At 56.3% G+C, this 25,076-nt stretch overlaps 1 protein-coding gene across 1 annotated transcript; it reads right to left on the bottom strand.

Annotated features, from left to right (window-relative positions):
* Positions 1–1,723: 1,723 nt before the first annotated feature.
* Ccnd1 (cyclin D1) lies at positions 1,724–12,702 on the bottom strand. The gene is made up of 5 exons (XM_076844859.1): positions 12,360–12,702; positions 10,731–10,946; positions 10,038–10,197; positions 6,938–7,086; positions 1,724–4,362 (listed from the first exon to the last, which is right to left on the bottom strand). Exons 1-5 carry the CDS (start codon positions 12,555–12,557, stop codon positions 4,198–4,200), a joined length of 888 nt encoding a protein of 295 aa, XP_076700974.1. The 5' UTR covers positions 12,558–12,702; the 3' UTR covers positions 1,724–4,197.
* Between the last annotated feature and the right edge of the window lie 12,374 nt (positions 12,703–25,076).

The following is a 25,076-nucleotide window of genomic DNA, read 5'->3' as shown; positions in this document are numbered from 1 at the left end:
GGTCTTCAGAGGCCAGGTGACTGGAGAGACCAGCACCCAGCAGGGCACCCTGGGGGTGTCAGCTGAGCTTGAGGGCAAGGATCACAGTCTGGGGTGCCAGCAACATCGTGGGTTTCACTGCCTGGCCAAGGAGTGTGCTTTAATGGTCAGCCATCACTGTGGGCACCAATGCCAACGAGGAGGCCATCGGGAAACCCTGCCCTGGGCCCAAACCCTCCTCCACCCGACAGGGGCGTCTTCGCTGCTCCCCGACTGGACAGCAGGACCGAGGCCACGCTTGCAGTCACATGGGCCTAGGGTGGGGACCTGGCTTCCTGCCCCAACAGGGACCTAGTTCTGGTCAGAGCTGGGCCACTGCCATGGTGAGCCTGGACGCTTCACTGTAGGTGGCTCTGCCCAAGGAGAAGGCTGGGCTCTCCTAAGTCATCGGAGGAGCCAGGTAGTGGCCTTCCCAGCTCCCTAGAGCTCTTGCTATGACACTGCCAGGGGCCTCATCTGCCTTCGGGAGCCCCCACCTTTAGGGGAGGGGCTGGCAGTGACTGTGGAGGCCAGGCGTCTCCTGCACACCCCACCCTCCTCTCAGAAGCGCAGGAGCCCACCGTGCACCACCACAGCCAGGGCTTCCCAGGCCACCCCTTTCCCCGGGGCTGGGACATAAGCTAGTCACACCCAGAAGCCAGAGGCAGATGATGCAGGGGTTCAGCAAGGCCTCCCAGGCGCCCTGTGAAAGGCTGCCCTGGTCTGTGGCCCTCATGCTGTGAGCTTTGGCAGCACCCAAGGACCATGATTCACCCAAGGCACACAACAGTTTGCGCCAGGAGAGGGCCAGTGGACACACCTCTGTTTACCTTCCCAGATGCAATAACCCGGGGAGGGCACACTGGCTGGGGAGGGCCAGGAGATGATCCTGATCAACGGCACCACTAGCGTCTCTGGCACCAGGACTGCTGGCTTGTGTGGTCCCAGACGCCACCTGCGGATTCTTGGGAATCTCCTGGGGTCCAAACTGGCCCTCCCTCCTGGCACCCCAGGGACTCCTCCCACATGTGCACCTACAAGCTGGTTGGGGTCTGGCCCCCACCCACGAGAAATCATTTGACAATGTCAGCAGACACTGCTGGTGTCAAGGGGCAGGGCTACAGTCATCTAGCAGGTGGAGGTCAGGATGTCACTGCAGAGCACAGGATGACCTGGCCACGCGCCCCTCCCTGTCTCCAGCCGGCCTGGGAAACACACAGGCAACACACTGGGGTTTGACCAATTTTATTTCTAGACTTTTCATGTTTGTTTGTATCTCTGCTGGGAATGTGCCAGTTCCCTGTCTGCTGGGAAGCACCGTGTGTCCACTAGGCACAGACCCAGGCTGCCCACCACCAGACCCTCGCAGGCTCTCGCATCACAGGACACACTGCTGTGCTCTGTGGACCTGCCACCAGCCTTTGGCCTTTGGGCAGTGTTCAAGACATCTGCCCCCACCCGCGACTATGGACACACCACCCCCTCGAGAACCCTGCTCGGTTCAGGCAGATGCCGCAGCCAGGATGGTCGCGGTAAGTGGAAACGGGGCTCTGGAGGGAGGGCAGGCGGGTGGGCGGCCAGTCCTATACCGGCACCTGCCAGGCCCCCAGCACAGACCCACCCCGCCGGGGCACAAAGGGTACAGATCCTTTGGGTTTGGCAGCTTGCTAGGGGACCGGGCACACGGCACTGTGAGCTGGCTTGGTTGAGATTTGGAGTCTTTAATTTAGCATCATGCTGCAATCAACAAACAAGAACAAACAGAACACTAGCACATGGAACAGAGGAAACGCACCCGGAACTCGAACAATTCCAGAAGTGATTCCAATCATCCCGATGACGAGTCCTACGGCCCAGCACCACAGTGGCACGTAAGACAGACTGGTATCACAATAATAATAACAACATGCAATGTTCATAACTACACGTCAAGAACGGCACAGCTGGCGAAGCTATACCACAATGGCACGTCCAGACCGGCCGAGCCCAGCACTACAGGCGCAGGGACACAGCTGGGCAGCGACAGGCCTGCGCAGGTCTCCTGGACGTGGCCCCGTTGGCCGGGGCCGTCTTGAGATTCGTCTGTGTGTCTGTCCACGAGGCAGACAGAGCCGACTGGTGGGTCTACACATGGCTAAGTGAAGCATGAGGTATCGTGAACAGGGACCTTTTTGGAATAGAGCAGTAATCACAATAAGTCAAAATTGATCACATAAAAAAAAAAAAAAAAAAAAAACTACAAAAAAGGGCATCTGTAATACAATTTTCTATGAGAAAATTAAAACGAGCACATGGCAGTATATGACATCGTAAAACAAAAACTGATCCTCCCATAGCAGCAAAACAACGTGAAAGAGATACAGAGAAGCTGTGAACAGTTTCCGACTGCGGGAAGTCACCGGTAGCAGCGCAATAGGAAGTGGAGCCACGGCCTGTCCCTCCTGTGGGCACTGCCCGTCCCCTCGGGAGCCTCCCGCCTCACTCCTCCCTCACGTGCTCTCTCCAGCCTCCGCCTCAGCCTCCACTCTTGCCACCTCCCCTCAACACGTCCTCCATGCAAAGGTACAGGGCCAGGATGGGCAGGGATGCGAAGGTCCTGGACCCCACTCCTCTCAAGCACCCTTGGGTCCCTGTGCCTTGGGTGCCTCTAGAGCAGACCACTTTGGGAAATGCCCCACAGGCCGAGTCCAGGTCTGGGCAGTCTCTCTTGAGATCTTCCCTCACCTACCAAAGGCCCCATCTCTTCACCTGCAGCTGAAAGGCAGAAAGGGTTGAGTGTTGAAATCAAGGGAGACTGCGTCACTTTATAAATCATACTGGCCTTACGAGCATCCTCTGCAATAAATATTCTTTTTAGCCTTAACTATAAATTATATATTTTAGTGTTTAAAAACCTTCCGCTGTGAAATACCTAAAAGTAACCCTTACACTACTTGTTCTCTAGGTGAACCTTTGAGGTCCCTACTTTCAAACACCAGTTGGCACCAAAGGATTCCCGCGAACTTCAACCTCTCTACAGGACAGGAAGGGGCCTACATCCTGGCACTGTGACAACACGGACCTTTTTCTTCTTGACTGGTACAAAACCTTCAGGAACACCCTCTCGCTGACACCACGGTGTCACACCCTTGCGGTCCTGTGCATGCAGGAACGTGAATATTCCCCGCCATTCCACTGGGAAACCGCCCCGCATGTGACAGCGAAGTTGCCTCTAACTGCTGGACCAAAGTGCTTTGACATGGAATGGTTTAGAATATCAAGAAAGAAAACACAAAACCCCAAAATGATAAGAAGAAAGTAGCTGTGGATTGAACCTGATGTGAACAGGTGGCAGGACCGACGGGTGAGAACCCAGCATCTCACGAGCAGGTAACTACAAAAATAGGAAGATTATAAAAATAGAATCTATCATGTCGCTCTTTGCTTCCCTCCACAGCAGCACGTGGTGGTGGACAGCTGGCCTTTCCCGAGCTCCCTGACTGGCACCTGCAGACTGGTGCCCAGGTGGGGGTCCCCAGGCACAAGAGCCCGGGCCGCGCCCCATACCATGCTGACCCATCTGCAAGCTGCAGAGGTCACACGCCTACCTACCTAGGAGATAAACACACAAACAAGTGACTACGTGGCGAGCAAGCGGGGCACAGAGCGAGGGCCGTGCGAAGCCGTGCCTCTCGGGGGAGCGGGGACACACTTCCTACCTAATCCTCTTCTACTTTAAAATGGTTTTTCAAATTTTTCTTTCTTTCTTTTTTTTTTTAAGAAGTTTTTATGCTTTTTTCTTTTCTGAACACATGCAGAGAATCCGACCTAGCCCTCGGGGACCCTCGTGCGTGTTAATGCTATCCTTACAAGAGACACGAGCTCACTCACATACAGCTACTTGATTACGGAGTAAAATCCTCTATTTTGTAGCACAATGCCCCTCCCCCCACTCAAGGTCATGCAAATTCTATCTTTTCTTTCTTTTTTTTAAAGACAGTTTTCAGGATTTTTTTTTTCTTTTCTTTTGCTTAAGTCAGAGACGGAAGGAGAAAGAGGAGAGGAGAAGGAGACTTTCCCTTCTGTTAGCAAAATATCCCTGAAAAGAGGGACTTTGCCTGGAGCACTGGGGGCGGCCCCTCCCAGGCTGCGGGGCTGCGGCCGCTGCTGGGTGCTCCGTGGTGCCGCCGGCCGGGCGCCTCAGACGTCCACATCCCGCACATCGGTGGGCGTGCAGGCCAGGTCGGCCCCCGCCGCCTCCTCCACCTCCTCCTCGGAGGCCTTGGGGTCCAGGTTCTGCTGGGCCTGGCGCAGGCTGGACTCCAGCAGGGCTTCGATCTGCTCCTGGCAGGCGCGGAGGCAGTCCTGGAGAGACGGCGGGAGGGAGGGTCCTAAGGAGGAGGCCCACACAGGACCTCAGCCCCAACGCCAGCCCAGGAACTAGTCACAGGTGCCACTCTGGTCCCCGGCAGCCCCTGGCCTGCTGACCTCGCCTGGGGATAAATGCTTCTGCTTCTGCCTCTGCCAGGAGGCTGTGGCTGTCTTGTGGGAATGAACACACACCAGGTGTCCCCGGCCTAGCCCACCTCCCAGCAGAGACCGGCTTCTTGGAATCCTCCAGAACTCTCACCCCCAGGCCCATAATGCACATAATGTCCTGAGCAGGGAAGCCCTCTGAGCTCCAGCAAGGTGGCCACCCTGAGGTGCCCCTGGTCTTCCCTAGGTGTGACCAAACGGATGAGGGGAGGCCCAGGCCTCCCGCCTTGGTCCTCTCCCTACAGCTGCATCCTGGGCCCCAGTCCTGCAACTGAGAATCCACCATGCCGCCAGAGGCCCCAGCACATGGAAGCCTGCACCTGCATGCTGGGCTGGGGTCCCCTCGGCAGAGCTGCCCTGCACCTCAGGGAAAGAGGAGCCCTGGACACCCAGAGGCCCTCCCGGCCTCCACAGGAGGCATCTCCCAGCAGCGCCCTTTAGCTGTTCTTGGTGCTGGGTGGCTTCTGAGTGAAGAAGCTGGCTGCAGTGTCAGGCTGTGTCCCCAGTGCTGGCTTCTGAGACCCAGCAGTCTCTAGCCTGGGAAACCCCTTCCCACAAGTAACAGGGCCCAGGGGTCACCCCGTGCAGCCTAACATCTCAAGCAGGGTGGCACTGCCAACTGTCCCAGGCCAGCAGGGCTTGAGGGCCCCAGGGCCACGTGCAGGGCTTGTGCCCCCCCCCCAGCCGCTCATCACGGTGGACGGGGCGGCAGGGTGCGGTGCAGTCCCATCTTACAGATGGGAATACCAAGTCCACAGGCCTGGGCGGGAGCCCTGGCTGCACCCGCCAGCCCTCCAGGCACCTTCTCAGGAGCCCCTGGCGCCCTGGGAGCCCCGTGTTGGAGGGGGCAACTGAGAGGTCCAAGAGTGGTCCCCGGGCTGCCACACCCTGCCCTGGCTGTGCTCCCTCCCAGCAGCCCCACTCTTGACTGCGGCTTCGATCCCACGCTGAGGTCAGAGGGGCTGGACTAGGCCTTCTGGGCACTTTCTGCCTTGTCCCTGTCCCCGCATTGTCCTGCCAGGCCTCCCCAGTGGATGGTGCCCTTTACTGTGGCCAGAAGCCCCAGGCAGGGCTGTCTACTCCCTGGTCAAGGGGCACATGGACATTTCTGGAACACACCCTCTGCCACACTGGAGTCCTTTGTGGACTTGTCTGCCAAAGGAGGCTGCCCCAGGAGGCCCGTGGTCTGGCAGGGGACCTGAGGAAGGCCGTCTGGCCCAGGCCACAGGAGGAGAGGAAGAGCCCGTGTGGGAGTGAAGCCCAGCTCGCCAGGGAGGAATCGGGGCCTTGCTGCCTGGGGCGCTTTCTGAGTCCAGCTCAGTATGTCTGGCTGGGAAAGCCGGCACAGTGATTTCAGCCTCAACTGCTCTTTCTGGTGCGCGTCATTAACATCGAATTAAAACAGTCTCTATTCACACGAGGGCAGCTGCGGCCCTTCCTGCACCAGCCAGGAGGCACCCACTGTCGGCCAGCGATGTACCCGGGAAGCCCTCCCCGAGTGGCCGCCGGGTGAGCAGCCTCACCCACGTGTTGGGGGTGGAACCAGGGCCCCTCGTGCTGGGGCCCAGCCCAGCACTTTGTTTCTGTGGAGAGATTTCCTCTCCAGCTCTGTCCTCGCAGCTGGGGGACACTGCTGCTCCCGGCAGCGGCCAGGAGAGGACGCTCACCCCAAGCAGGTGAGGCCAGGCGGTGGGTGGGAGGGAGGTGTCTCACCCTCTCAGGGGTCATGCATGGGCTGGGCTGCCAGCTGTCCAGCAAGAACCCAGGGCTGGGGACAAGCAGGCAGAGTGTCTGGCTGGGACCCCCAGGAGCCCTCTAGACGCTCCACGGCCAAGGGCAGCCTCAGCAAACCCACCTGGACCCAAGCCAGGGTCACGGCCCAGGGCCACTCCCCCAAGCACACCGGGCAGAGCTGACCCCCACCCTCGCTGGTCTCATTCACCTGGGCCAGGGGCTGGGGCTTCACAAGAGCCCTTTACGGCGCTGCTTACTGGCCACGCACACTGTGGTCCAGACACAGCCTGGTGGCACTGCCCCAGCCCCATGACCACACAGTTCATCACCAGGTGTGCGGAGCCTGCCTGCTGGTGGCTGTTTCTTAGAAGAGTTGGCGTCTCCTGCCTGATCCTGGAACTCCTAGTGGGGTGACAGCAGCCTGTGAGGACCCTCTGCCTAGTTGACAAGCCTCAGGCCCCCTGGGAGGGACGGGAGAAGCCGGCACTGTCAGCTGTGACCATCACAGTCCCTTAGACACAAATAAGTCCCGAGATCAGGGAGTGGTCGGGGGCCCAGGTCCTGCTCAGCACCCTAGACGGTCCTGAGCTGAGCAGGCCCCAGCCCGGCCGTTCCCCGGGTCGCCCTAGCACCTCCCCGGCTTTAGACCTCTCTCGCTCCCATCACTCACCGGGTCACACTTGATCACTCTGGAGAGGAAGTGGGTCAGGCGGTAGCAGGACAGGAAGGTGTTGGGGCTGCCCAGGTGGAGGCCCTGCACTGCGGCCACCACGCTCCCAGCGGCCACCATGGAGGGTGGGTTAGAAATGAACTTCACATCTGCAGGAAAGCGGGAGAGGGGGCTGTGAGTGGGCACATGGCAGGACCGCCCAATTCAGGCATGCTGGCCCTATGTTCAGGTCTTCCCAGCCTTCTACACCGCTGGGCGCCCGGACAGCAGGAGTCGCCTGGGGATAGCCACCAACGCCAGCATGCATGCCCTCAGAATCTGCTGCTACCTAGGAGCAGGGACTCCAGAGAGTTGGTCCATTCCAGAGGGCCACCGCAAAGCTACAGAGTGTGGACAGCCAGCCGCTTCCAAGTCCCTCAGCGACTGAACCCTGGACAAGACCCAGCAGGTGGGTGTGACGGGGCAGTCATGTTCCAGCTGCCCCGGGAGGGCCTGGCTGGTGCTCAGCCAAGGAAGGAACCCTCCGGCCACCCACCTCAGCAAGGCCCACTCCCGCCCTCTGCTGTCAGCTCTGGTCAGCCACAGGACAGCTTTCTGCGCTCCTCCCACACCTGACCATTTGCCCGCCTCCTGATCTCCAAAGTTGGGAGGTACGTGGTTCATATCGTGGTTGCCACACGAGATGCCCCAACCAGGCAAGCGGGCAGCTGTGGCCAGCCAAGCGGAGCTTCCCAGGAAGCCCACGGCCCAGCCTCCTGAGCCTAGTCCCGCCCCTTCCCTCTCTGGGTCCTAGGGACCCCACACCCCTGTGCCCCTGCTGGTGGGAGGTAAGCCCCGGTGCTGAGCCGGGCGGCCCACCTCACCTCCCCGAGTCACATCAGCGATGTCCCCTCAGGATGACACTTGGAGGTCCCCCCAGACCACTGCAGTCATGGGCACCCGCTTCTTTCTTTCCCACCTGCCCCCACTCCAGAGCAGCCCGAGGGCCTGAGGGCCACCTTCTTGTTCTACTCCATGAGGGCTTTCTGGTGGGGATGGTCACCAACTTCACCTAGGAACCTGGGCCCTGGGACAGTGTGCATCTTGTCCACTCCCAAAGCCTCATCTCGTGCCACTGAGCGCCTGGGAACAGGGGTCTCAAGTGAGCTGAACAGCAGCCGGCCGGCCCAGGGGAGGCCCCACCAGCTGGGGTGCCGCCGCCACCTGAGGCTTCATGCCTTGTTAAGGGACAGGGAGGAAAAGCAGCCACCGAGGAAGACCCCGCTCCTGGGTGGCGCCATAGACTAGAAAAAGAAATCTGCCTCTCCCCTGCAACGGAGCCCCTCGGCCAGGCGGGGCAGCGGGGCAGCGGGGCCCGGAACAGAGACCGCTTCACCGCGGCAAACCAGGAGAGGGACAGCGGAGAGGTCCGCCCTGGGGGGTGGGGGAGGGGCAACCTCCGGGGCCACAGCGGGCACAGCCCGTGCCCCACCTCCAGGTGGAGGGGCAGAGGGGTGGCCACGCAGGCCAGCAAGGGACAGCCAGAATTAAACCCAAAGCTCCAGCGTTTACTTCCATGGCCACCTGATGGGTGAGGGCACACAGGGTCACGGGAGCTGGGGCAGGGCTGGCCCCTGCCAAGACCTCCGTCATTCAATCATGCGCTCATGGAAAACGTGCTGGTCCTGCCTTCACCAAGCTGTGTGCAAACAGGCAACGCCAGGGCCCGCGAGGAAAGGCACGCCTGCGATCCCAGTGACTCAGGAGGCTGAGGCCCACCACAGAGCCCACCCAGAGGGGACGCCCTGGCCACGGGCAGGAGCAAAGCTGAAGTGGGGGGCTCCTGTGGAGCCCCATGTCAAAGGCCCTGGAGCAGCCAGGAGACCTGGCCATAGCCTGGTGCTCTGCACTCCCTGCCAGCATGGGGCCTGCAGGGGAGGCCCAGCCAGGGAGGCTGAGGGAGGCCAGGCCCGTCCAGCGCAGCATCTCCCCAGCCACTTCAGATCCATAAAAGGCTGCCCAGAGCTCCAGAGCCGCTCTGCAGAGGAACTCCAGCCAGAGGAGGCCTCCCTGCTGCCCCAGGGCCAGCCCCAACAGGCTGGTCACACTCTCAGAACCCACCCCGGGCCTGGCTCGAGAGGACCTGGAGGGACACGTGCCCTCAGCAGGGCAGGACAGTGGAGGCCAAGCACCCCCTGTACCAGCAGTTCCAGAGGACCAGGCAGCAGGGCTCTGCTCCTCCGGGTAGGTGGGAGAAGACATCAACTGCCCCCTTCGATTCCGCCTGCCAGTGGCCCTCTAGTGACCCAGGGTGAGCTCCAGACAGAAGTAGCACCTGAGGCCTAACCAAGGCCACAGCCAGGCTGGGGAGGAGCTGGGTCCCCCATCAGGGTAAAGCCTCCTGGACATGGCCTGCGTGGGTCCCAAAATCCGACACGGGGGTGGGGGGGCAGCGTCAGTGGCAGAGCCCGGTTCATCTGTGTGTCTGTCCACGCTGGGTTGGGACAGGCTTCCCATCTAGGGTATAGGGCCAGGAGGAGGAGGACGGGCTGACCCCCTCTGCTGCCAAACAGCGCCCAAGCCCAGGCTGCTCCAAAGGCCCTCCCAGGACTCAACTGAGTAGAGCTGGCCTGAGGCGCCCCTAGCGGGGCCTCAGGCGCCCAGGCTCCTCCACTGGCCGCCCCCGCACCAGGGCTGCTGCTGGCCGTCTGGAGCACGTGGTGCAGGCACTGCCGGCTGCTCTCCCTGCCCCTGCAGGCGCCCCTGGCAGGTGGCCCAGCCTGGGAGAGGCCAGGAGGGGGCCCCCGAAGCCCAGGCTCCTTGAGGACACAGGGCGGGCTAGAGGTGGGTAGCGGCAGGCAGCCCAGCGGCCAAGGTAAACCCCTTTTAGCACGGCGTGGCCACTGGGTGCCTAGCTCAGGGAGGAGAGGGGGCAGCAGCCACGCAGAGGAAGGCTAGACTGTCCCATCTCCGGTGCACTGCAGGGTGGCCGTGAAGGGGACAGGGCATGCTTCTACCAGCACCTGGCCCCTGACCTCTTCCTAGACAGGAGACCCCCCCAGAGAGCAAGCCACTGGCCAGGGTTACTTAAGGAAGCCCACCAGGCTCTCCAGCTCCCTACCTGTGGCACAGAGGGCGACAAAGGTCTGAGCATGCTTGCGGATGATCTGTTTGTTCTCCTCGGCCTCTGGCATTTTGGAGAGGAAGTGTTCGATGAAATCGTGGGGGGTCATGGCAGCCAGGTTCCACTTGAGTTTGTTCACCAGGAGCAGCTCCATTTGCTGCGGATAATAGGGACAGGCAAGTTACTCCCTGGGGGGCCCCGCAGCCTAGCCACTGGCCTTACATTCTGTTTGCAGACTTGGGGTGGGGCAGGAAGGTTGCGAATGTTCGAAGTGCAGAGAGCAGGGCAACGTGTGACCCCAGACCAAAACAGAAAAGGTGAGAGTAAAAAGGCTCCATCCCCACACTGAGAAGGAGACTGCTGGGGACAAAAAGGCCTCCCACCGCCTGGAACCCAGAGCTTGTAGTCGGCAGTGCAGGCCGCGAGCCGCTAGAGGGCGCGCGCCGCCCGCGTTTCGGCACCTTAGGACGCAAATATGGTGGGAGTTGGGACTCTGGGTGCCCCGCAGGGGTGGAGGCAGAGGGGTTCAGTGTGCAACAACAGAGGCCCCGCAGTGTGGACGTTCCCTGGTGGCGCGGGAGACCTGTCCGAGGTGGATTCGGACTCCTGCCACCTGCACTCCCGCTTCCCCACCGCCAGCGCGGGGTACCGCGGTTAACTGGGCGACAGTGCGATGGGGTCCGCGGTTACCAGCAGCTCGTCGGGTCGGATGGAGTTGTCAGTGTAGATGCACAACTTCTCGGCCGTTAGGGGGATGGTCTCCTTCATCTTGGAGGCCACGAACATGCAGGTGGCCCCCAGCAGCTGCAGGCGGCTCTTCTTCAGGGGCTCCAGCGACAGGAAGCGGTCCAGGTAGTTCATGGCCAGGGGGAAGACCTCCTCCTCGCACTTCTGCTCCTCGCAGACCTGCAGGGGAACCTGGACGTGATCGCCAAAGCCGGGCCCCCGCAGTGCGACCCCCGCGCCTCTATCCGGCCCGCGTGGGAGGGCGCAGAGGGTAGAGCGGGGAGTGGCAGACGCTTCGCGCGATGCGCTCCCTGCCGCGTGTGCCCAGTGCCCACCCAACACGAAACTGAAAGTCCGCGCGAGGCAGGCGGGGCGGGTACCGTGGGGTGGCGACGAGGGACCCCGGCCCCGCCCGGGAGCCACGGGACTACCAGGGCTCAGAGGGGCCACGGCTGCCCCGTGCTGGGCGCCGCGCTCGCCGCCCTGCGAGACACAAAGGTGGCGTCTCAGGCCGCCGCGCCGCATTTCCCCAGACGTCATCTTTTCAAAAAATATTTAAAAATATTTAAAAAATAACTAGGTGCCTAAAAACCCCCTGAAAACGCTCCTCGGGCGGCCCCTGGCACACGCTGGGGGTCGGGAGCTGGTTGCGGGGTCCGGGGAGAGCTCCAGGAATTCAAACTCCGGGACCCCCCTGCCCCCGGCGCTGCTTCCCTCTCGCAAGGGCACCACGCTGCACTTTCAGAAATTATTTAAAAATACTTTCGGGCTCCTGAGGCGTTTGCTGAAGGCCTGAAAATGTGCCCTGGGTCCCCAGCTCGTCCCAGAAACGTCCCTTAAGCAGAGACTTACGCAGACGGGGGGTCAGTCCCGGGCGTCTCGGGAGCCACGCGACCTTTCAGCCCAGCATGCTCTCCAGCTCAGGCTGCCCGCGCGGGGCGTCTCGGGCCCGATCCGTGAACAAAGGGTCCCCTCCCGAGCCGGGTCCCCCCAAAATAGTCACTGAGCATTACTGCGCCCCTCCCGCTGACCGCGCGGCCCCTCAAGCCTGTCCCTGCGCCCCGCCGGCCACTCCCCGCCCCCACCCTACCCCCAATTATTAATAAACACGTTTGCTTTGCAATAAAAGAGCAAAGATGGCGCATAATACTGGCACGAGTGGCCCTTGCATACGTGTCCATGGATATTAATTTAAAAATCAAATCTATGCCCCCTCCCCCCCGAGCCGGCGGCTCCGGGCAGCCACAGCCAGAGAGGCGCAGCGGCACTGGGGCGCAGGCGGGGGGGCCACAAAGGGCGCCCAGCCTGCACCCTCGCAACCCACGGGGCACCCTGGCACCGGCTTCCCTCGAAGGCACCTCTTCCCGACCGTCCCCCACCAGGAAAGGGAATTTCTAATGCCCCAACCCCCACATCTTCCTTGTTCAAAAATACCCGCAATATCTTATTTATTTTGAAAAGACGGGTTCCTAGCAACACCCCGACAAACTTCAAAGTTGAAGGGGAAGAGAAGGGAGGGAGATGAGGGGGGAAGTGTGGGTTTGAGCAACAAGTTGCAGGAAAGCGCTAAGAGAGCAGCGTGAAGCCCCGCACCTCCAGCATCCAGGTGGCCACGATCTTCCGCATGGACGGCAGGATCTCCTTCTGCACACACTTGAAGTAGGACACGGAGGGAGCGCAGGTCTCCTCCGCCTTGAGCATGGCCCTCAACACTCGGTCGTTGAGGAGGTTGGTGTCGGGGTATGCGCGGCGGATGGACTCCACTTCGCAGCACAGGAGCTGGTGAGCCATGGCGGGGGCTCTGCCTGGGCCGCTCGGGAAGGGCTGCGCGTCTGGGTTCGGTCCGCGCTCGGCGCTCGCTCCTGCTGCCCCACGCTCCCTCGCGCTCTCCTGCCCCTAGCCGAGCGCGCTGACTCTGCTGCTCACTGCTACTGCGCCGACAGCCCTCTGGAGGCTCCAGGACTTTGCAACTTCAACAAAACTCCCCTGTAGTCCGTGTGACGTTACTGTTGTTAAGCAGAGATCAAAGCCGGGCAGAGAATGGGACGGGGGGGGGGGGGAGGGACTGGGGCGGGCGCAGGGGGAGGGGGCGCGGGCGCAGCGCGCCGGGAGCAGCCAGGGGCAGAACCCAAAAGCCTGTCCCGCCGCGGAGTTGCCCCCGAAGTTCGGTTTTCATAGAAATGCAAATCGCCCCGCGGCGGCCTTTCTCCCCGCGGGGAAAGAGAGGTGCAGGGGGGCCGTCCTCCCCGAGTGGGTCACCCGGGATTGGGGGGTGGGAGTGGAGGTGGCTCTGTGAAGGAGTACAACTAAGAGAGCGGGCAGGCCACACGCAGCTGGGGGACACCGCGTGGAAGGGGGGCTCTGGGGCGCTTCAACACTCTGTATCCGAGCCGGGAGAATGGGCGCATTTCCGAGAACGCCACGAGGGCACCCACGCGCGGAGAGAGGGCCAAGGAACCCCAGCCTCTGCGTCTTCTTTCATTTTCATTAACACGTGTAAATTTCAGGAAGCATCGAGCATGCGGGGACAGGGCAGAGCACTCAACACCGGTGGCGGCTTCATCCCAGAGCACGGGGGTCGTTGCAAGTACCCAAGAGGGCAGCTCTGAGCATTAAAGACTTCAGCCTAGAACGCGCTCGCTCATAAAATAAAATAAAATAAATGCCCGAAAATTCCAGTAACAAGATGGTGGCCAGCATTTCCTTCATCCTGTCCCCGTCTGGGGGATCTGTGCATTGTCTGCCTACCTTGACCAGTCAGACCCTGCCTGGATCCCCAGATACCTACCCCCCACAGTGCCTGCAGTTTACCCGGAGAAACACACCTTTGAGTGGAAGGCTGAGAAACAGTAGTCTTTGTCCCAACTCATTGTTTAATTAATAAAAAATACAATGCTTGGGAATATTAGTCTCCTCTGCCTGGGAAGAGACCACCGGAAGCTTCCCAACTGGTTTTGCCGGGTGTGGAAGTTCCTTTCCCTTTAGAATTTGCCTTAGGGCTGCATTTGTGAGCGCGAGGGGGCTGGCAAAAGCTAGAACAATCAGAATTTAAAATTTTAGAATGAGTGTAGGGATCTGATGATTTTCAACAAAATCTATACGTGTTCCAGGATGCAGGAAAGGGTCCCTAATATTCCCTGCAAATTTAGAGTTTTTATAAGTTCTGCCTCTTTTGGTACTTTCAAAAAATTAATAAAAGGACATCTTACATTTTTTTTTTTTTTTAGTTTTACAACATCTAACCCCACCCCCAAATTAAAACTGTTCATTTACTTCTGAATGTAGTTTCGTGAATCCGACCGCCGTATCCCCCGACAGTAAAAGGATCAAAAGAAAACGGATGCAAAACCCCCTCTCCCTCGAAAGGGTGCCTAGCAAGAGGCGACCCCCACCTCCCTTTCAGGGTCCGTTTCTCTCCCCACCCCTCCCCCGCCGAGAATTAGTGTTACTAATATTCCGGGTCCCAGAGGGCACTGACCCCCCGCTCCAGCCCGGGAGGTGGTGGGTGGCCCGGGCAGGGCGCGCCATCCGTGTGTCCCCTCCCCGGGCGCCCACGCTCGCGCTTGGCGCCAGCACCGCGGAGCCTGGGAGCATCAGCCTGCGCACGAGGGCGGCCCGGCAGCTTTTTCATTCATAAAATCCGGACCGGGCGGCTGCCCGGGTGATTTATGGGGCCGCGCGCTATCACCGGCGGCGCCCGTCCCTGGGGGCGAGGGGTCCGAGCCCCGCGTGCGCCCTGGCGCGGCCAGGCCGGGACCGAGGCTCGCGGGCGAGGGGTTCGGGGCATAAAGGGGCTCGCCCGCTCCGGCGACACCGGCTCCGGGTCCCGAAGGGAGCGTCCCCCACCGCGGGAAAGACGAGGAAACTGGAATTAGCATGAGCCAATGGAGGCGCCGTGTTGTTACTAGGCGGACCGGGCAGATCTCGACGAGGAACTTCGTTGATTTCCAGGCTCAGGGACAGGCGCAAAAGTGCAAGCCTCACCGCCGAGCGAAAACTGCCGTCCAGGAACCCGCGGGGGAGGCGCTGGAATTTGGGGCACGGCAGGGAGCGCCAGCAGCCCAGCCCCCTACACGGGGCACTCTGCTAGGCGAGCTCTGAAACCCGCGAGGGGTCCACCAGCTCCTGGTCCCTGAAGGCCATTACATCAAGAAGTGCAGAGGAAGCATTTTGATTTTGATTTTTTTTTTAAGGAGAAAAACCAACTTTAAAAAACTTTTTCTGTAGCAATTTAATTTTGCACTGTCTTTTTAAAACCCACCGCGAAGCAGGAACTACGAATTCTGGGCTCATTTAAAGTGCTCTGCGCTAATTTCTTGGTGACCATTTGGAGACAAAGGGCAAGTGACCCAGTCGGAAGGGAACCACGTTGGTTGGAAAGAATACCCAAAAGTAACTTAAATCACCTTCCTGCTTTCCTCTCTGCACCCCCCCCCCTCGGTAGCCGAGGCCCGGAGGAGGGTCGCGGGGAGAGGGCGAATTCCGCCGCAGGCGCGTTTGCCACCGTCCCTGGCTGTGGGAACCTTCATTCAAGCGGGGGAAGGGAGCGCGCTCATTCAGGAACCCGCGCGGCCCAGACCCCAGGACGTTTCGCGGCTGCGCGCCGCCGGGATGGGGGCTTTGGGGAGGGGTGCCCGCCCAGCGCGGAGCTTCCGCGGGGATAGAGCTCCCGCCCCCGCCCCTGGGGAGAGGCCGGGAGGTGAGCGGGCGCACCCAGGTGGGGTTGAAAGACCCACCGATTCCCTGTCCAGGAAAGACGCACGAGGCACTGGCTGCAAACGCATGAGGTTTATTCAGACACAGACGCCTGTGGGTGCTCAGCGAAACCTCAGCCGGAGCTTCGGTGAGCTGGCACACCAGGCTTTGGGGTACAGGTTTTTTATAGGGTCAAGGGGCAGGTTTCGCGCGCGCGGTAAGCAACAGGTTTCTTATTGGCTATTTTGAACCCAGCATATAGGTTACCTAAAGGGTAAAGTTATTTTTCATTTTATGTTCCTGAAACAATACCACATGACAGTTACATATGAGCATTCTGATTTTTCTGTTCCTGCTTATTAGCCCCTGTTTATTCAGGCATGCCCTGGAATCTGTTTTTCTGCTCTTTCCCAACCATCCTGTTTTTCCCTTTTCAATCGGTCACACTTAACTGATTATCTGAAAAACACATTGTCTGCAGGTTTGTGACGTGCCCTAATAATTTTGTAACTAAGCCTAAGGTTGCTGGGCTGGGGTCTTTCATTCCCCCCTTTGTCTGGAAACTTGGGAACCAATCATGGTTCCCTCAGTTGGGGGCCTATTTGGGCTGGCTCTACATCTTGGTAAACAGTAATCCTCAGGGGACAGTCTTTAACTTTCCAGACTAACTTAAAATTGACCTCCTAGATCCAACCTGACTCGATTTACCTATCTATACTACCTATCTACTTTTGGCTTTGTTCCCCCCCTAATTTTAGAAACTTTATTGCTGTGTGGAGAAGGGGCGATGACTCGTTCTTGCTGCTTCAGAGCTGAAAAGGGGTGTCGAACATGAGGGGGCTTGAAGATGTTGGGGAGCGACGTGGGGGACGTGAGTTTCCTTTTAGAAGTCAGTTCCATTTGAGGTCTGGTTGGGGAAAAACAGGCTGTCATCTGGGGATGGGTGCTTCTATGAGAGAAACAAAAACCATGAGTACTGAATAAGTGTTGCAGCAGCTGGAACATGTCACTGTACATAAGTTTTCTCACCAGGCTTTAACATCCCCAGTTACTAGGACTGTAAACATAACATTTAACTTTTAGGGTTACAGATGTCCCTTTTTAAGACACAGTTTAATAATTTAATGTCATCTGATCTTGTAAAATCTTTAATTCTGTTATTAGGGCTGGATAACCATACTAGCAAAAACTAAGCCCACCTGTATAGGTTAGAAATAAAGGCCTTAACCTTAAGCTAAAATTACTCTGGCAGTTCCCTTTTGATGGTTATCAGGCATTTCTACATAAGAATCTCTTTTGAAGCCTCCAGTTTATTTATTTATGGAAGTTACATTTAACTACTATTATTTTATTTAAAATGCCCAGGAATAACTGTGTTTTGGCTTTGACTGTCTTTGCTAAGTGTTTAAGATGAAGCAAGTCAAACTGACCTTTGTTTTTATCTATTGTTAACAGTCAGCTGAGTTTTCTTGGGAGTCCTCGGGAACTTACAGCAGCTTTTCAGATCTGCTAGTGCCATTTGTGCTAGGATGGGTCCAGGCCTTGCTTGACCATGTGGCTTCCCTCGGAAGCATCAGGGATGTCTCCCTTTTCTGATGACCCTCCTCTTTACAGCAAATGCACTGATTGGCTTTCTGTCCTCCACTGGTCTCATTAATCTCCCTGTTCAGGAGGTTATGTGGCCTAGAGTTGCAGAGCCCTTTGGAAAAGTCCCCTATCCCCTGACTCATACTGACTCAGAGGGCAAAAGCCAAATTTTTAATTTTAAAACTTGATCTTAAACATCCAGCAAATAAGTCAACAGCCTTATATTAAGAGCACTGGGCTTTAATGTCTATCTCTCTATCCTGTAGGTGATAACTTTTTTATCTTACATTAACCCAGGTTGTGAGTTCTTAAATCAGTACCTCTGCAAAACATTAACAGGCAGTATTTTAGCCATTTTGAAAACTACAAGATAAAATTATCAAAGAGTAAAAACATATTCAGTTCATATAATAGATACCTTGAATTTTGGCAGAGTTATACATTATAATTTCCTGTTTGAGATCTTAGTAATCTTAACAAAAAACTAACATTTGGACATAACTTTAAATGTACTGAAATCTAGCCTACTTTTTTATAGTCACTTTTACATATAGTGGGATGGGACATAGAGCTTTATCTCAAGTAAGGTGGGGCTCTTTATAAATCTTAAGTACTGCAATTCTGAGACTGATCTTTACTTTTTAGACATCATTTTATAAAAGCCTACATAAATTGTTGTGAACTTGAGCAAACATAACATAATATCACATTTAAAACATGAATTAAAGAAAGGCTGAAAGCTTTTAACCTTTTGTAGAAAAGTGGCAAAGTACTTTTGTGTTTTGCAATAAAACCTTTACACAGATTAGGCTCTCATTAACCTAAAAATATATTTAAATTGTATCTCAGTGTAAAAAGTAACATAGAACTTTACATATCTTATTGATAACAAGTCCAGTTATAGAACACAAATGATATATATAAATTTCTAACATTTTTTAAACCTAAAATTACCATACAACTTTAGGACACCAGTTTGATATAATGTTCTTTTGAAGCTTTTACCTTACAGACTTGTATACCTGGAAGATATAAACATATTAATGGCACCACAATTACATTGATGTTTTTATATTAACCAAGTTTAGCTTTTTAAAGAGATAACATAGCACAATTTTTTAAAACAACAGCACTTGTTTAACCAGCTGTTTAATTTTTTTAAGATTACTTGTTTAAAAACTTATAAGCAACTTACACAGACCTTTTTTATATTATTTACTTAAACTTTTTAAATTATTTAATCATATAGACTTTTATCCAGAAATTTTTTTATTAAATTTATATCTAGAACCTTTTAGTTTTTTTTTTTTTTTATCTGTTTACCCAATTTAAATTGAACCATTTGAATCACGTGAGTCAAAGATATTTTGGATCTATTTTTAAAATTTTTTTTATGAGCGCTCCTCATCTGTCAATTGTTATATCACTACATGATACACGGACATACACACATACAGACATACTGACATATAACACGTAACAAGTGTAACACAATACAATAGCAAAGGCCTTGTTGCCTTCTCAGGTGGTATCTCATTGCAATGTTTAAAAACTTCATAGTTGATCAAAAATAGAACTTATCAGAAAAACATTAACTTGTCTGTAGGATCAAAATCATGAGCTCAAAAAAAAATACAAAATTTAAGGAAAAAGCAAAAATCCTAGAAAAAATTGACTGGCCAGTAATTAGTAAATGCCATACAATTTACCCTCTGGTTTAATCTAGTTTGAGTTCCCATAAAAAGACATTTTTACTATTTTTTTTTTTTATACTAGAAAAACTTGCTCACACAAAACTGAAAATAGGATCTTATTTAATAATATAAAACTACCATCAGAAGAGATCCCTTCAGGATCATTAAGTCACTTTCTTTGTTCTGAAGTTTTTAAAGTAGTACTAAGTTACATTAAATCACCTGGAAAAAAAATCTTAAAAAAGAACCACACACTACCATGTATATCCAAAATTAAGCTTTAAATATTTTCAAGACTGTTGCTATTTAATGTTATTTTAATAAGCCAGACCAACATTTTAATTTAACATTTTTTTTTTCTGAATCTTACACACTAAGGGGAACAGATACCAAATCATAATTTACTATCCTTGTCCAAATTAATGCACTGGTTCACCTAGTGAAATCTTTTTAGGCTACCCAGTTCAAAATTGATGGAAAAAATAAAACTGAATGATTGGGAGTTACTTGCCAACTTGGAAGTAGAGTTCTTTTAAATTTTTTTATCTTAAGTATCTAAGTTCTCTGGCATGAATTATCTGAAATCACAAACTACACAATTACCTAACCCCAACTTTTAACTGCAAGATTATACAATGCTTCAAACTTATTTAGGTACCAGATTGTTACAAAAAATTATCTTTTAGACACACATTTAACCTAGATTATCTCCAAGAAACAATCAGACAACTAGATAAGAAAATATCTCTCCAGGTTTTGAACTTTCATTTAATTATGACTCCTATCAGTGGCACCATAGATTTTCCACGAGTGGACCAGATGTTTTTACATAGGGGCAACTATAGGTATAAAATCAAGGGTCTCGGTGTGACTGACTTTACTGCATTCAAGTGGAGTAATCCTTGCAGTGCAGGGAAAGAATGAGGAAATTCCCCAGAGCAAAGATGGCTCTGGCAGCTGCTGGGAGTTTCTCAGTCTCTCCTCCACTTAAAGGATCAACTTTTTTGGATAGACCCAATTTCAGGCAATCTGGCATATCTCCTAACTTTCCAGCAGAGTCAGTTTTTATCTGTCTTAGGTCTTAAAGGGGGAAGAGGGTATGTACTTTGATCGGCTCAAATTTCTCTCTTGACTCTTTTTTTCCTCATGGTGGATCTGTGGACTAAAGAAGCCACCTAAGTGTTAAGGGATATCTACTGGTTTTAAGGTCCCATGTTAGTCTTAGATGGAATGAGAAAGTACAAAGGCAAGAAGACAGACACAAATATCAGACTGGACACAGAGAACGCTGCGCGGCTGGAGCACAAACCGAACGGATTAGGGAGAGGAGGGATACCGTCACCTCCGTCACCCACGAGTACACTGTACTCTACAGAACATTGGAGGCCCCCCCAGATGGGCCTCCCTGAGTCCCTGGGACGTCTCCCAGGGTGGCAGGGGAGAAGTCTGAGTTCGTCAACTCCTTCTCAAGCTGCCCAGATACAGAGCAATTACGCGTAATTGTACAGACGCTGCGCATGAACAGATAACAATCAGACATAGACAGAGACACACAATGACACGAACTGGCCAGCTTACCTCCCAGTGGTTATCGGGTGTTCCTCGGGCAGGGATCCGGACGGGGTTACAGGAGTTCTCCTGGCTGGCTCGCCAAATGAAAGACCCACCGATTCCCTGTCCAGGAAAGACGCACGAGGCACTGGCTGCAAACGCATGAGGTTTATTCAGACACAGACGCCTGTGGGTGCTCAGCGAAACCTCAGCCGGAGCTTCGGTGAGCTGGCACACCAGGCTTTGGGGTACAGGTTTTTTATAGGGTCAAGGGGCAGGTTTCGCGCGCGCGGTAAGCAACAGGTTTCTTATTGGCTATTTTGAACCCAGCATATAGGTTACCTAAAGGGTAAAGTTATTTTTCATTTTATGTTCCTGAAACAATACCACATGACAGTTACATATGAGCATTCTGATTTTTCTGTTCCTGCTTATTAGCCCCTGTTTATTCAGGCATGCCCTGGAATCTGTTTTTCTGCTCTTTCCCAACCATCCTGTTTTTCCCTTTTCAATCGGTCACACTTAACTGATTATCTGAAAAACACATTGTCTGCAGGTTTGTGACGTGCCCTAATAATTTTGTAACTAAGCCTAAGGTTGCTGGGCTGGGGTCTTTCAGGGTCACCTGGAGCCGCATACCTGGCGGCAACTTGAAAGGCCTTGGCTCCTGCCCTGCGAGTTTGCCATTGTTAAGCCCTTAAGTCTCCCAGGAAGACGCTTCCGAATGCCTGCCCAGGTTCCGGGGGCGCTGGGGCTCCCCTTCCCCCACACTGCCTGCTTTGGGGGCGCGCAGGGCGGCCCACGTGTTGTGGCAGCTCCTCCGGGACTGGGAGGCGCTGATCCTGGGTGCCCCAAAGCCGTGGGCGGGCGGGGGCCAACTCCAGCCTGGATGCCCACCCGGGACAGCCACGTGTGGGAACCCTGGGGACTGCATCCCCGCCGCCCTCTGGCGCAGACTCGCATTTCCGCCTCTGATCAATTAATTTGAGCCGCACACAGACTGCCCTGTCCCCAGCGCCCCGGAGCGGGCCCGGCAGGCTCCAGGGAGACACCCCTCCCCCGGCTGCGGGCCGCGGCGAGGTGTGCGCGGTACAAAGCAAGCCCCACGGGCAGGGTGGGCCTCGGCTCTGGTGGCAGCTGGGACCCCCGTTTGGGGGTGAAGGAGATTCCAACTGCTCGACCCCACCCCTTAAAACGCAAGCCAAGCGTCCGGAGCAACAGAAACCCCAAAGTCCCTAAGAGTCGGCCTTCCGCGTCTGGCCCCGGGCCCGCCTCGGACCAGCAGTGGGGAGGGGGCGCGCAGATGGAGAAGAAAGTCACCGCCACCCCAGGCCAAAAAGTAAAAAAGTCTGGCGGGATGGGGTAATGGCCTCTGAGGCCACGTCCGGCCCTGGCTCTCGTGGTCAAGCAGGGCCGCCGCCCACCCGAAGCTCAGCCGACTCTCGCACCAGACCGAGGTGCGGAACGCCGCTGCGGGGCTTCCGGGGGGGAGGCCCCGCGCCGAGACCCGGGGGGCGTCCTGGGCGCTCCCACCCGCCCCTTCCGGAAGACGGTCTGCGCGGAGGCCCGGCCTGGGCGCCTCTGCCTGCTGGCGCGAAGCCCGGGGGGGGGGGGGGTCTCCGTCCTTCCGCAGACCTGCGGGTGGGAGGAGGGCGCGGGGTTTTTTGTGCGGAGTCTGCGAATTCTGGGCCTCCCCACACCGGCCGAGGAAGGAACCGGAGGGGAAACGGTCCCCAGGTTTGGGAACGAGGTCGCCTGCCCAGCGCCCGCCCCTTGCCCGGGATCCCTCGGGCCCCTCCACGTGGGCTGACGGCGGAGGCGCGTTCAGACCCCAGGCCGAGTCCGGGGCCGCGGGCCGCGCTGGGCCTGGCTCCCCGCTGGGGTGTTGGTGCCGGCTCTTTCGCCGGGGGAGGGGAGGAGGCGCGAGCGCGCGCTGTGGGACCGGCGGTCGAGCGCCGCGCGAGGCCGCGCCGTGCATTCCGCGCATTCCCGCCGGGCCTGGGTTCCGCCGCCACGTGGTTGCCTTGCGCTCCGCGCTTACCGTAAAGCCTGGAGACGGTGCGCACCTCGGCTCCCCAGCGTGAGAGGAGGAACGCCCCTGGACCCACCTGGCTGCGCCGTCCCGCCCCAGTGCAGAACCCGCGCAGGCTCGGGCGGGTAGTCGGGATCGCTGGTTTAGGTAACTAGAAGAGCTGAACTGCCATGAAGTCCAGCAGGAAGGAGGGTGGCCAGCGCCCCCGCCCCCGTGTGTGCAATGGTGCGGGGCTGCCCAACTCTGAAACCCCACAGAACCGGACAGGGAACCATCATGCCTTGCCAGCAGCCTTAGAGGCTGGAAAGGAGTCGCAGCCTTCTGGTTGGTCGTCTTCCTTTTCCCTGATCATTCACGATCAGTGGTTCAGACCAAGGGGAAGGGGGTCTGGAACGTGCTTAGCAAACAGTCCTTAACATGGTTATAACCGATTTTTAAAAAGTAGATTCTGAAGGGTCTCTTTCCTGAGGGTCAGTGTGGTCAAGATTCAGCGCCCCCAGGAGTCCTGAGCTGTCACCTGGAACAGGATTGTTGTCTGCCCCGGGGACTCTGGGGTAGTGGGGCCCACCAGGGTCCTCCCTGGGTTGTGACACCCCCTGCAAGCTTGGATGGGTCTGGAGAAATTTTGAGAACCCTCCTGGGCCCTCTCTCCAAATCCATGCTTGAACAGAGGGCTCCCTCATACTCACACGAGGCAGGAACGGGCCTCTATTCCTGAGGGCCTCCAGTGTCCGCAGTCTAAGGGAAGCACGGTAGGCCCAGCTCCATGTCCTCTCCCAGGGGGTTGGCCAATGGCCCACTGTTTTTATGCAGTTGACGGTGAAACTGAGGCACAGAGGAGCCAGGTATCCTGTCCAGGTTAGCAATGACGGTGGCCGGTCGGAGCCCACAGTCCTGAGCAGGAAGCCACAGCCCTCCACGTCATGGGTCCCTGTCAGAGCAAATCGGGCTCCTCAGAGACGCTGGGGGCTGGGGGCTGACTTAGGCTTGCAAGACTCCCTGCCAAGCCAAGCCACTTCTTTTGCAGGATGTCAGGAAGTTGGCGACCATGTGTAGGAAACAGAACAAGAGTGTCCCCCAGGCCTCCATCTTCCAGGGGCTGAGAGGCACATGTCCATCCCCTCTTGAGGTGGGGTGTGGGCTTTCCCTGTGGAGCCCACAGGGAGGGGGATCAAGGTACCATGCAGGAGGCTGGGCAGAGCCACTGGCCGGGCCCCATTCAGGCCTGTGTCCCCATGCAGAGCCAAGGCCCGGTGCTGTGTGGGATTAATTAAATGTCTCAATTTCTATTCAGACAGGGAATTTTTCAGATGACTTTGTGCTGAATCAGCTGGCTTCTCCGCGGCCTCCGGAGCCGTTCACGCCCGTGAGACTTAAACTACAGAGAAACTGAGGTTGAAGGGAGCCCCCCATCAGCCGCCCTCGCGTTTCCTCCTCGACTCTCCCTCTCCTTGCCCTGCAAAAGGGGAACAGGATTCGATTTTAAGACGACAGACAGACGGGCACCGACAGACAGACGGGCACCGCTGAGGGCCCAGAAGTCAGCGCAGGGGTGAGGGGAGAGGCCTGAGGGAGGCTTCTGCTGGCCACTGGTGGGATCTCTGCCCAGGACGGTCACCCCACTGCCCAGCCATTCTGCTCGGGCAAAGGGGGACAGTCACAAGTGAAGTGGGCCATAGGTGGGGTCAGCAAGGCGCGGGGGGGGGGGGGGGGGAGCAAAGAGCCGCCTGGCCAAGCCAGCTGACGGCTCATGTCAGCCAGGGCTGGGACCCCTCCCTCCAGGCGCCGCGCCCTCTGTGTCCCTACAGCAAGGCGGGGAGTCGCCGTGGAACCCCCTGGGAGTGAGGCTGCTGGACCCACCAGCCTGGTGGGGCCCTGACCCCCGACTCCCTGCTCCACCTTCGTTGCCCCTTTGGACTCCGGCCACCCGCTAGCCCACAGAGGCTTAGAGCTCCAGGTCTCCCCCAGGCCCCTGGGTCACAGGCTGGGGCCCCAAGGAGTGCTCTTGGGAGGTGGTACAGCCTTTAGGAGGTGCACCCTGGGGGTCCTTATGTGTGGGTCGAGCCCCTGAAGGCAACTGTGGGGCCCTGGGCTCCTCCTCTTTTGCTTCCTCGCCTTGAAGGTCCACAGTTGGTGGTGCCATATGCCACCTGCCTTGGACACCCACACCCCACCCAAGTGCAAAGCAGTGAGGTCACCGAACTGAACAGAAACCTCCAAGACTGTGAGTCACGATAACCCTTTCTCTTTATAAGTTAATTATCTCAGGTGTTTTGTTACAGTGATGGAGAACTGTCTTCTTCACTCTCGTGGCAGGTGTATGTGTGTGTGCTGTGCATCTTTTGTTGGGTTTCTTCCTAAGTATTTGATATTCTTGAAGCCAGAACTAGAAAGGCAGGCAGTATAGACAGGTAAGTCGAGTCAGGTCAGACCAAGGAGGCCAATTTTGAGTGAGTCTGGAAAGACGGAAACTCCCCTGAGGGATTGAAATGTCAGTTCCTGGGAGCCCTTCCTCCACCCGGATCCAGACCCTGCCCCTGCCTGTTGCTGAGGTCACCTGTCCCCAGAGGGCCCCTCCCTACAGGGAGTCCTGAAGCTGTGAGTTCCTGTGTCCAGGGCTGTCCACCCTGCCCTTCCCCCTACCTTTAGGCCACCCCACCAGCACTTCCTCGGCCTAGTCACACCCGCAGGAAGGAGGAAGGGAAGAGGAGGAGAGCAGGAGGACAAAGGACCCTAGGACAGGACAGATAA

This window comes from Callospermophilus lateralis, chromosome 2 (assembly GCF_048772815.1).
Source record: "Callospermophilus lateralis isolate mCalLat2 chromosome 2, mCalLat2.hap1, whole genome shotgun sequence".
Lineage (NCBI taxonomy): Eukaryota > Metazoa > Chordata > Mammalia > Rodentia > Sciuridae > Callospermophilus > Callospermophilus lateralis.
This window is presented reverse-complemented; position numbering and strand designations above follow the sequence as displayed.